The sequence below is a fragment of the Pteropus alecto genome, unplaced genomic scaffold, assembly GCF_000325575.1.
Source record: "Pteropus alecto unplaced genomic scaffold, ASM32557v1 scaffold3, whole genome shotgun sequence".
Taxonomy (NCBI): Eukaryota; Metazoa; Chordata; class Mammalia; order Chiroptera; family Pteropodidae; genus Pteropus; species Pteropus alecto.
The window spans coordinates 805,122-817,836 of NW_006442484.1; the positions used below are offsets into that span (position 1 = coordinate 805,122).

The following is a 12,715-nucleotide window of genomic DNA, read 5'->3' on the forward strand; positions in this document are numbered from 1 at the left end:
GGGGGGCGGGGGCGGGGGGGAGTGCCCAATTTGCAAAACAAGAGGGACCTTTCTAACCATTACATCTGGCCTCCAAGGCCGGCTGTAGCACTGAGGGGGCAGAAAGCTTTCTAGGATTACCATGTGTTGCGACACATTCAGCACCAGTGTCAGCCAAAGCAGGCACTCTTTATTTCTGAGAACAAGGAATGGTGAGCTCCACATGCGGCCTAAGATCACCCTCTGTGGCTCTCAACTGAGGACGATCTTGACCTTTATCCTATATTGGGGGCGGCAGTGGGGGAGGCACCAACCAGAGCAGGATAAAATCCCAGGTGACCTCTCCCACCCGCAGAACGTCCGCTGGGGGAGCGGATGGTGTAGGCGACATCGCTGCTCTGGCTTTAAAGGCTTCCATCACCGCACCAGCACCGCACCATCACCGCACTAGGCTGGCGACCGATCAGCGCTCTGGGGATGCCTGCGGCAACCAGATCACACCACACTGGCTTTCGGGGGTGGGTGGGGGTTGTCCTCGCAGGCTCTTTCTTTCCTGCCGCATTAATTCCCTTTTCCTTTCCTCTGTCCCAGTTCCTTATCTGTCCTGTGGCTCAGACACTCCTGAGAAGAGCTGGTTTCCCCTAGATCTGCGCTAGCCCAACATCAAAACGTCCTGCCCCGCTATGGGGCTTAGTATGGAAATAAGCGTCCAGTACCATGCATGTATTGTTTGCTAAATCTTTGCTTTCGTTCCTGCTGTAAAAGAAGCCTGACCAGGTCCCTAGAACAATGGGGCATAGATTGCTATGCGCATACCCCGCTAAGTAACTGCTGTACTTTGTCCTCCAATGTCCTAACCCTGGCCTCCGCCTCTCTCTGGGCTTTGGTGGGTAGGCAAACCTCGCCTACAGCTGCGGCCATGCACTTCCCCTCCTTGCCACAGTGTGTCAGGTGTAGATCCTCAAACAAGTGCGTGAGGCCAGCCTGCATTTTCGGTGCAGCCGGTACCCACATGGCGGTCTACAAGCATCTAACATATGGGCCACCTCTTCCCACAGAGAAGTAGACGGCCCACCTGCAGTTTTCCCCATGGATGCCTCTTTCCTGAGGCCCATTTCTTCAGTCTCTTGGCTGACTCAGCAACTGTTAGAACGCAAGACCCAGGGCAAAGCCCTGAGACCGAAAACCTACCTCCATAAGTGGAAGGCAGGGAAAGACCAAAGAAAGAGGCTGGCCACTCCAGTCTGGTGATTAACAGAGTTTATTTAAGGGAAACTTACATGCACACGAGGCATGTCTGGGGCGGCTGAGAGACGATATGGATCCCCACACCGCTTGGCACGTGCCAAAGAATTATACAGGGGAAACGGGGTGTAGTCATAAGAGCTAGGACGTGAATGCTACCAGGTACGGGAGATTACGTCACGTGCTTGACCAGTCAGGACAAGGGCCTGTTGCAGGAACCAGCGTGGCATGGGAGGCAGGGGAGGGGCGCTGATGTATGTCAGAATGGACATCAATTATGATCGGACAGCCGCTAAGGGGGTGGGGGTGCGGCCAGCGATCTCCATTCTAGACCCATCCAGCCACATCACGGACAGTTTCTCCTCCACACTCCTTATTTTATAAAGATAAACACCTCTTTGACTGGGTCTACTTGAATAATTGAAAAATGAACAGCAAACCGATTTTTATGGTTCATTATCTCAAACAGATTGAACAATATTAGAATGTGTTAGAAGTAATTATTTATTACAGCAGGTTACAAGAGAATGGAAACAAGTAATAAGTCTTACAATTTGTTGGAAGCAAGACAAAGTTTACTGACATTTTGAGGGGAAAAAAACAACAAAGAAAGAAGTAATTAAACAAGATGGCATCTAGACAAAGGCACAGTGTCCACGACTGCTTCATACTCTGTGCACTGTAAATCCTCTCGAGGAGAGAAGTTAAGCTAAATAAGGCTCGTGTTAGAAGCTGCATACAAGACCACTGATACTGTCTTGCAACAAAAGGCTCTATGAAATCCCTCTGGGGGAAAACAGTGCAACATGAAACCTGTATAACAAAGGAAAGCAACAGTAGAGATAAAGACCCAAATACCCACTTGAAATCTCTCCTAGGAATATACACAGTGCAAATACAGTGTTTTGAACTCAGCAAAAGAAGTTGACTGGACTATGCACTTTTAGATTAAAGATATATTTTACAGGAAGAGTTGCCCAGAGCTCGAGAGCCGGAGCGAAAAGAGACTTGCAGTTAGTAACTAATGGATGAAACGCCTAATTTTTCACTCGGTCATAATAACTCCCTTTAGGAAGAAGTGCTTTGTCTTGAAACTAATTATTCCACTCTTTGTTATATGGTTCAAGCTTTTAAACTGCAGTTGTCTCAAACTTGCCTGATGTTTAATTTTGTAATGCCGGATAATGAGAGGCTGTCAAAAGAGAACCCCAGTAGATAGATCACTTAAGCTGCTTTTATAAGAAGCATGTGGCTGAGCTGCCTTACAGTCTTTTCACAGTAACCATATAAAACTGAGCTTATCTGACCATGTATTTTCCCCTTTCAAATGAAGTCATAGTAAGAACTAACTTTTTAAGACAGGCTTTCGAACTCATCTTTCAGGCATTTAAAAAATCTTCATATAAAAGTCCACTTCTTTAATACACAGGAACAAATATTTTTCCTTTTAAAAAAATCTCATTTTTTTAAGCCAAAATAAATTACAACTTGCTGAAATACCTTTTTTAATGGCTCAGTGCTTATTTCAAATATTTGGAGCTACATTTTTTGCACATCTTCGGAAATTAGAGATACTGAAACAAAATAGTTAACTCTACGATGACATGATGACACAACCCTGGCTCAGGAAACAGATCAAGCTTTAAATTTTCAGGAATAAAAGACTGATACTGATCATCTCATCTATATAGTCTTATATTATGTACATATTAACAACCTAGTCATTAAAAAAAAGGACAGAAATTTCATAAAACTATTTCAAAACTTAGAGCATAAAAGGTTAAAGAAACAGATATTTAATGTACAGTCTATTCCATTTGGCAATGTATAACTATATTAAAAGATAAAAATTTATCTACAAATTGAATATAACAAAATGAAAATGTGGTTTAAGAAGTGATCTCAGGTCCACAGCTCTTCGGTTCTTCCAAATTTGTAGATCAGAGTGCTATAAAGATATTAAAATAAATCATGAGGGGGGAAAAAAAACACATGGAACAAGCAACGGAAAATTCATTTTCTAAATATGCTTTCACAGATACCTCACTGATCCCTTTGCAACAATTTCTAAATTAAACACTATGGTGGTGTTGATCTAAATTTGCTTTTTTTGTAGAGTAGTTTGTTGACCTTGATGGCTTAGCTTAATTAAATATCCTCCCTTAATGCCCAGAAAGTTATTTGTAAGGAAAAGGGGGATTTCTCATAGTGGCAGGCATTCTATGGTATCTGAGCTATAGTAACTGAAGCACCTTAAAACAAACCATGTTACAATTCTCTGCTCATTTAGCAAATAATGATTGTACACTGAGTACTGGGTAAGTGCTAGTAATGTGATCATGAGTAAAAAAAAAGGCAAATGTGCTCACGAATGATGCTAAGAGTCTACTGAGGGAGACAATCACATCTCAACTGTAAAAAAAAAAAAAAAAAGCGCTGTACAGGTGAGGTACATGGCACCAAGAGAGCGCAACAGAAGGCTCTGACCTGGTGAGAGAGGTCGAGGTTTTCCTGAGGAGGTGGATGGTGACCGGACTGAGGTCTAAAACAAGAGTGGGAATTATCTCAGCAAAGCGCAGGGAGAAAGAGGGAGAGGAGCGGAGAGGTGGGACGCTGTGGGACCGTGAGCTGAGCGGGCACGTTGATGTGCTGGATTTGAAATGTCAGCCACCTAGGAGGGGATAAGTAGGAGTCTGGGTACATGGTTTAGACGTGGGGAGAGACATGTGACTAATCGGCATATAGAATAACTGGAGTCCTAAGCATAAAGGAGCTCGCCCAGACAGAGAAAAAGAGCGAGTAGAGAAGAGAATGCCTGGAACAGTGAGTAGAGAAAAGAATGCCTAGACTAGAGCCCTAAGAAACTTCAGCCATTAGTGGCCAGGGGGTGGAGGGTCAGCTTACAAAGGAAGGAAACAGAGGAAGGGCGGCCAGACAGGAGGAGCTGCATCCGGCACGCAGAACGGGCCCAGCGCGCAGGGCGCACTCAACCAGCCACGGACCTCGCCAGCCTCTGGGCAGAGCACAGAGCTCATGCAGCAGTCACCACTCACGTGAGCATGGGCCTTCATGCGTACATTCGAGGTTCTGTTCCTCCAATTGTCGTTGATGTGGACTCACTTACCACTACACGAGGCTGAATTCGGATTTAAATTTGCTCTCTAAACAGTGCCTAACATGTCTTCACGAAAACTTACTGTGTCGCCAGAAGGCTGTTAGTCACATGTCAAGAAATACAATCACAAGATAGCAGAAAACCGTCAAACATTTTCCACAGCCACGAGTGTCCAGGCCATGGTGTAATAAAGGGACCCAGGCGGAGCACGGCGGTGTCCCTGAGTTGAGGAAATGGAGTTGAGAGTTCAGGGATGCCAAAGCTACAGTTTTTAGGCAGAGTACAGAGAGCTACAGAGAAAGAGCATTCAGGAGATGTGTAGTGGCTTCTCCTTGAGCCTTCTGCTGAGTATCGATCAGCAGATGAATATGAAGAAATTATCCGAGAAAAGGAAAGAACATACCAAAGACCCAAAGGAAAGAACAATTCCCGGAGCTCTCACAGGGCTGGGAGGACCTCGTAATGTCATAAACAGTGGGAAATCACAGAACTCATGAGCATCAGGAAGAATACTCAGTCTATTGCTTTCGTACAGGGGACAAATCAGATCAGTCCCAGACTGAAGCTGCTTAGGCCTACCTAACGAAGTTTCAAAGCAAAACTCGAAAGGATCAAACTGTTTCCAAGGGACCTAACTGCATCCAGAAAAAAAGGTCAAAAAATTTTAAAGAACTACCAGAAGGTCAGCCCCCAATTACCTGCATGCAAAGAAGCAAACAAGGGAAAAGGATCCAAAATGAAAATAAAATAGAAATCAACAGGAACAGACTCAGAACGGACACAATTAGACGAGGACACCAAAATATTTGTAAACATACCTCATATGTTCAAGGAGGTAGAGGAAAGATTGAGCGTGTTAAGGAGAGATGCAGAAAATGTAAAAAAAAAAAAAAAAAAGACACAAATCAAGCTAATAGAGATGAAAGATATAATGTCTGAGATGAAAAGTACATTGGATGGGAGGAATAGTAGATTAGACATTGCAGAAGTAGAGATTAGTGAATTTAAATATACAACAATAGAAACTATCTCAATTGAAACAGAGAAAACAAAAACAAAAAAGAACTAAACACTGGTGAGCTATGGGATGACTTCAAGCAGCCTAATATACATGTAATTGGAATCCCAGGAGAGCAAAGTGGACAGAAAAAGTATTTGAAAAAATAATGGCTGAAAAGATTCCGAATTTGATGAAAACTATAAACTCACAGATCCAAGGAACTCAATGAACCCCAAGCAGAAGAAATATGAAGAAAATGACACCCTAGCATATCATAAATTGCTTAAAACCTGTGATAAAAGCAAAGAAGGCTTAGATCTTATGAATGCCTAAAATACCTGTCGTAACACTGAAAGACGTCCATTCTGAAAAGCATAGGCTACAGGCTTCACTTTGGGGGACTTTAGAAGACAGCCCCTAAAAAATACTTTTAATATCATTTTAATACTTACTTTACCTGAAAAACTTAATTAAAAAAACCCAACTGCCCTACCAGGTTATGTATAAGACACTCACAGCATGTATTATTCTAATTTCTTCCTTCCTTTCCTTCCTTTCTTCCTTTCTCTCCCTCCCTCCCTCCCTCCATCCCTTTCTCCCTCCCTTTATTCCTTTCTAATAAAGATACCCAATATGGATTTGTTTAACAAAACACAGGCTATGAAAACAGCAACCTGGTTCAAATAGCAGGTCTGCATGTACTAGCTAGGTGTCCTTAAGTAAACTCTGGGCCTTATTTCCTCATCTACTTAATGGGAACCTGGTTTATATATTTAAAATAATTAAATGGAAATTAAATGGTAACATATAGCATCCAGCTGAGGTCTTGGCCCATAGCAGGCCCCCTAATTAAATGGCTTATGTATACTCTTATGCACAAGAGTATTTTCATCCTTTAAAAGAAGGTCTACATACTGTGACTAATCCAAGAGATTTCAACATGTTCCATTGCATGTGCTGCCCTTATAATAAAGATGACATTTCTGTAAATATTCTAGGTATGGTTAAGAAATGAGACAACTTACCTAAAAAATATAAGTGCATTTTGAAAAAACACAGCTAGTCCTGGATAAACATCAATATCTGCACATATAAAAAAACCCAGAAGATTACAAAAGGCAATTGGCAGTAACAAAGCATATGTGCCATTCATAACATGCTGTATATTAAAACAATACCATTATTATTTCTTAACTCTAAGAAATCTATAATGAAATTGAAATTTAAAAATGCCCAGTCTCATTTACCCAAAACAAAGGATTGCTCTTACACTGGATCAAAGGCAATGAGCTTACTAGGTTTCCTTTTTGTCCAAAGTAACTCTTACTGTTCTAGCTGGATCAAGACAGCTGAGGAAGCAGCAGCTCATCTCCTTACTTCTTACGGCCAATACAGAAATACAAAATGTTAGAAAGATACCAATGAAATTCCTGATGACTTAATAGACGGTTCATTTTTTTTCTTTCATAAAGTCAGGAGTTTTATTCCACAAACCTGACGGATTAGGAAAAGGGTCATTATAATTCATCATCATGCTGTCAGTGAATTTCTTTTGGAGGAAATTTCTTTTTATAGGAAGAGAAAAGAAAAAACTGGAAACTACTTAAATTTTTGAGAATTTTTAATTTTTATAAAACTATAAGTGTTAATTAAAAATTCTCAAAAGGATTAAAAAACATTCAGTTTTTACCTTTTGATATAGCAAACAATGCAGCAGCATGGTTAAGTGCCCCAAGTTGGAGTAAGACTCCTGGATTTGAATCCCAACTGTACCACTGACTAAATGTATGTCCATAGGCAAATTACTTAACCTCATCATGCCTTAGTTTCCTGCTCTGTAAAATGTGCATTATAACAGCATCTCTCACACAGAGCATGAGAAATGCTTAGAACAGTACCTGGCCCATAAAGTGCTATATAAATTATATAGCTATCATGATTATTAACAGCTCAAGAAAACCTGTACAGTAAAAGACTTGAAATATGTGTTAGAAATGCTCTCTGAAGTAAAACCATATCCAGTTAACGGAAAAGTATATTTAACGAGCAATGCTGCAGAAATAAGATGAGGTCCATGATCGAGAAACTGCTCAGTATGTACCAGTTCTTTAAAGATTCACATACAATCCATCGCTGCACAGCCTTTATAGACTGAGTACTTCCCATTACCTTTCAGGAATGATAACTGGTTCCTATTTTCCTAATAGAAAATGGAAAGTTTCACGTGTTGCTTCAAGTAACTAGGCAGACTTTCCAAGAAAATCAGTAACAGTAGCCCACCCTTCTTAGAGTCAGGGATAAAATGAGCTTAAAATGCACTTCCTATATGATCCCGTGTGCATGAAATAGGCAAATCTACAAAGTCGGAAAGTAGGTTAGTGGTTGCCTAGGGCTGGTGGAGAGGGAAATGGGGAGTGACTGCTAATGGGTTTCTTTTTGGGGTGATAAAAAAAAGTTCTAAAATTGTATCATGGTGATGGTAGCACAGCTCTGTGCTAAAAACACTGAACTGTAGGCTTTAAATGGGTGAATTACATGATAAGCAAATTACATGTCAATAAAGTTGTTTTTAAAAAAGCACTTTACATGAGCTGCATGTTAGAACTGGGTGCTTGCTCCATTAGCATTTTTAATTAACTAAAATAACACATCTTAGATATATTTGGTGAGCAGTATTATTTAAACATTAGTCAACCACTGTCCTCTTGTACTGACATATTCTGTGCCAAGTGAAAGACACAGGTTTTCTAAGATCTGATACTGATCAAAGTATGAGACTTAAGGGAATCCATCAAGATTATTAAAAGGTCAGCCGTGGGTCAGGACAAGGAGATGTGACAGTTAAGCAGAGTGACAAAGAAATTCCAGAGATAGAGGGGTCAGGAAATGAATAAGCTGTGCTATCTGAAACTGACTCCTGCCTTTGGAGGGAGGGAGAGAGCCAATGAAACAGCTTCTTCTGATGCTTCCAGAGGCACAGGCTCAGATGGGGTCCTGCTTTCCAACCCCATCCTGGATGAAAAGCTGTGGTGCCTGGAACAGCTAGAAAACTCAGAATGGGTTCTAAGAGCTCACTCTACTGCATCAACAGTTTCTGCATGAAGACTACACACACATCTTCAGTCTTGCCCTTAAAAAAACTCACTCCCCTTGGACCTCTGACTAAAAAACTACAGGCTGGGGTTCAAGAGAAGAGGTATTGATGGAAAGAAAGATATTGCAGTCTACAACCTCTTATCTGAAATCCTTGGGGCAAGGTAGATTTTGGAAGTCAGAATTTTTCAAATTTAAGAATGGTAACACAGGATAGAAATATTACATAGCAAACCCAGCTAGGTAGGGACCAGCATCCCACAATCAAATACAACCACATTCCTGCAAGGAAACATTTGAAGATTTATTAAATGGAATAAAGACTATAATGAGCCCCATATCAAGTTAGGTCAGGTATTGCTGCCCAACTGGTAATGGAAAAACTAACTTTTAGCACTGTGTAGATTTTAGGGTTGTGGATAAGGGACTACAGGCCTGCACAGGTTTCTCACTTTTACTACTACGACCCTCAGTAAATGGGCCTCTAGCATAGAGCCTGGCTGTCCCAGGGTAAGGAAGGAGATCAGAAACTCTCGAGATGGTTAAGAGTTACAGTCTTATCAGTGGCTTGTATTCTAATCAGGCTATCCCATTGCAATCATCGACCCCACTAAGAAGTTTTATTCAGCAACATATGTACCTTCACACAGAGTCATAATTCCAAGCTGAGTAATTAAACTAAATTTTATTCCAGGTGCAGTTAACAAACTAAGCCAAATATAAAGACATATCTGAATCTTCTCTATGAAATAAAGGAGGAATGAATACTTACTTTGGGTAACATATGCACCAAAAAGAATCCACATGGAAGCAATAAGGGACCCAAACATCAACATGAAACCAATGAAGAGCCAAACTCGAGCACCTGTGTGAAGAATAGGCTTTATGACTTGGCTCATTTCTGCAGCTCTATGTTTTAGGACACATAACACCAGAAACACTGTTAACCTGACATATGTTTTGCAAGGACAGTCACAGGTTTACATATGCCTACTGGAACAGTTAAGTGAACGAAGATTTCTAAAAAACTAAAAAGGAAAGAGAAAAAGGGAAAGTTACTTTTCTACTGGCTAGAGAAACTAATAGCTGAATAAACTAAACGAAGCAAGTTTCATAAGTGATTATCTGACTAAATTGATTAATTAAACTCTACCTGAAAATTTACCCTGTTGCATATATATTATCAAAGTAATTGCTCTACTAGAAGTAGCAAATGTATTTCAGATAGCCATTACCACATAGGAATGAGATACTGAAAATGAATGAAGACCAATGGGTCCCCTTTTCATGTTAAAACCACGCCATTACTCAACATGGTGCAATACCTGAGCATGCCTAAGAGACGGTTCATCCTTAATTTTTGAAGCACTATGTACCACATGTAAATACATATAAACTATACGTATAATCTGAATTATAAATTTTAACTAGGTAGGGGAATAGTCATGGAATAAAATGTAATAACTTAGGGTAAAAAGTATGGGCTTTGGGACCAGAGAGACCCAAGGCAAATACAAGTTCTACTTGTAAGCTAAAAAACTTTGGGTAAGGTACAGTGAAATCTCCTACAGAAAATAGTTAATAGTAACATAATCCACAGCCACGTCTGTGGAATATTCTCAAAAGAAAAACAATCAGACAATTATTGCGTGCTCTATGCACAAGAGTTTCACTTGCTAATACATGCTTTCTTATTCTTTACTCTTACTCATTCCTGACACTGCCTGCTGAGGGTGGGGCGCAACACATGTATGTGCATGCACACACACAGTGCACTTCTAACTTAGGTTTGTCTGTCATTTGTCACGATTCCCCTCCTCCCCAGTTCTTAAAGGATCCCAATGGAAGCGAAGTTAGAAAATGTGCATCAGCATTGAAAGCATCGGGTAGGAAAGAAAGCTAATTTGTTCCCCTGTAACTGGCTTATTTCACTTAGTATAATGTCCTCCAGGTCTATCTGTGTTATTGCATGTAGCAGGATTTCCTTTTTTTAAAAAACGCAATTCCCCTTATATGAGGTATCTAAGTAGTCAAACTCACAGAAACAGAGTAGAAAGGTGATTGCCAGGGACTGGGGACGGGGAAATGGCAGCGGCTGTTCAGCGGGCATAGTTTCTGCCATACAAGATGAACGTAGGCTCCAGAGATCGCTGTGCACCTCACCTGCAGTTAGCAGCACTGTACTGTGCGCTTAAAATTTCACTGAGAGAGTAGACCTCATGTTAGGTGTTCTTACCACCAAAAATGTTTTAAATTAAATTCTTTTTTTAAAAAAGCTAAGCTCTTCACATCTTCTTTATTTGGTTTAAAATATTATACTTTATGATTCCACTCATATGAAATTCTAGAAAAGGCAAAACTATAGTGACTGAGGGCAGATGAGTTTGCTGTGGCTGAACTGAGGGGAGAAGATTGACTGCAAAGGGCCATGAGCGGATTTCAATGGAAGTGTTCTATAACATGACTATAGTGGCAGTTACACAACGGTATACATTTGTCAAAACTAATCAAACTGTACATTTTAAATTAGTGAATTTTATTTGATACTCTATACAAATTATACCCAATCAAGTTGACAAAAAATAAATATATATTACTGTATCAGACAAAGACACCAAATGGCTCTCAACTGGAAACGAGCATAGCACGGTAGCAAAAGACGTGGGCTCTGGAGCCAGACTGTCAGTGTTTACATCCTGGCTCCGCCACTTACTTGCTCTGTGACTCTGGACAGGTTATTTAATCTCTGTGTGTCTTAGTTCCTTCCTCTAAAACTGAGGGCAATAAGAGCACTTACCTTATAGGAATACTGTGCCTATTAAATAAGTTTATATGTGTAAAGCATTCAGGACAGTCTCCGGTATACTCTATTCTACATGTATTTGCTATTATTCTTCATCATCCTTCAAAATTCCTCTGGCACCTACTTCAAATTTCCAACGATAACCACAAATCACCCTCTGTAGTCCTTAAAGGTTGGAAATAAATTTATGTTTTTTCCATACAGCATGGAAATCCCACTAAAAACAAACTCCTGGATTTTAATAGACTGTGTTATAATCTGAATAAAAGGAAATGCTATTGGATGACAATTCAAAAGAATTCAACCTCCAAAAAAATTATTTATATGTAGACAAACAGCATGTTCTTCTAAAACGATTTTGCTGCAGTGTGTGGGTGGTGATCAGAACTGAATGTGAAAAACACTGTAGGCCTAGGTCTGATTTCCTAACGTGCCCATGCTTCGCTGTTGGTAATCATGACACCACCTCATAAGGAATATAACTGGTCAACATTTGAGATAAGAATAATCAATCCATCGTTAGCACTGGAAGAGTAACCTGGAGTCCAAGATCCATTGACTTTGAATAGTAACATTTTATCCATATACTATGGGCAGTATAACATGACAAAAATAGTAACTTCTGGAAGTAACTTTAATCATCCTAAAGATTTAAATAACACTTCAAACTTTTTTTAAAAATTAATAAAAAAATATTCCACATAACCATTACCAGTCCTAATTAAAGACTCACTAGAGGTTCTGTATTTTCTGAGAAATCCCCCTTTCACCAGCATACATTAACAACTCAAAGCGCCTTTACCTGTTCTTCCTAAACAGCCGCTTTCGTAGCTGTCACCTCTCACCTGAGCGTTGGACACAGCATTTATCCTAGAACAATACAAAAATCACCTAATAAGCTTTCATGATGCTAAAATATTCACCAATATTTCAAAGGGAAATATTTCCTAACTAAAGCCAATATCTGAATAACTGAACATGCCTTTTAACTTAATAACCTAGTAGATACAAATGTCACATTAGTCTTTTTTTTCCTAAAGTACACCCAGAAAACACCCTTATTTTTAAGAGATTACTATTAGTTGTCTCCAGAGATTATGAAAGAGAGGCCATTTTTCTGATTTCTTTGCCTATTTTATATTTATACATGAATGACTCAGTGTGCATTTTCTCATTTTAAGGCTCTCATTATATCAAAAGTTTAAAAGTTTCTCTCTGTGTTAAAAGTCAAATGGTTTTCTCTGTTACATTTCTCAAACTCTGAGAATGTTTGGTCTATGTATAATAAATAGGCCCACTTTATTCAGCTTCCCTTTGCATTTTTGTTAGAGCAAGTTACATTTGTATGAATGAATATAAGTAATTCCATCTTCTGTAATTTCAACTTTAAAAAAAATTCCTGCCAGTATAAGGAAATTATATAATCTAAAGTTTAAGAGTTTTTAATTATTAAAAGACATCCATGAAAAGCTTTCAAACT

General features: G+C 39.7%; 1 protein-coding gene across 5 annotated transcripts in view; it reads right to left on the reverse strand.

Moving 5' to 3' along the window:
* Window positions 1-1,707: 1,707 nt before the first annotated feature.
* TMEM50B (transmembrane protein 50B) overlaps window positions 1,708-12,715 on the reverse strand; it is a 30,755-nt gene continuing 19,747 nt past the window's right edge. For 3 of the 5 annotated variants that reach the window (XM_025039364.1, XM_015596632.2, XM_015596630.2), the window contains 5 exons: window positions 12,038-12,105; window positions 9,205-9,297; window positions 6,365-6,422; window positions 5,678-5,756; window positions 1,708-3,172 (listed from right to left, as the gene is read on the reverse strand). In XM_025039364.1, the coding sequence (XP_024895132.1) occupies window positions 3,080-3,172; window positions 5,678-5,756; window positions 6,365-6,422; window positions 9,205-9,297; window positions 12,038-12,105 (391 nt within the window). In that variant the 3' untranslated portion in view covers window positions 1,708-3,079. Of the gene's footprint in view, window positions 3,173-5,677; window positions 5,767-6,364; window positions 6,423-9,204; window positions 9,298-12,037; window positions 12,106-12,715 lie in introns of all 5 variants that reach the window. The other 2 variants (XR_001517749.2, XM_015596633.2) reach the window with 2 other exon arrangements.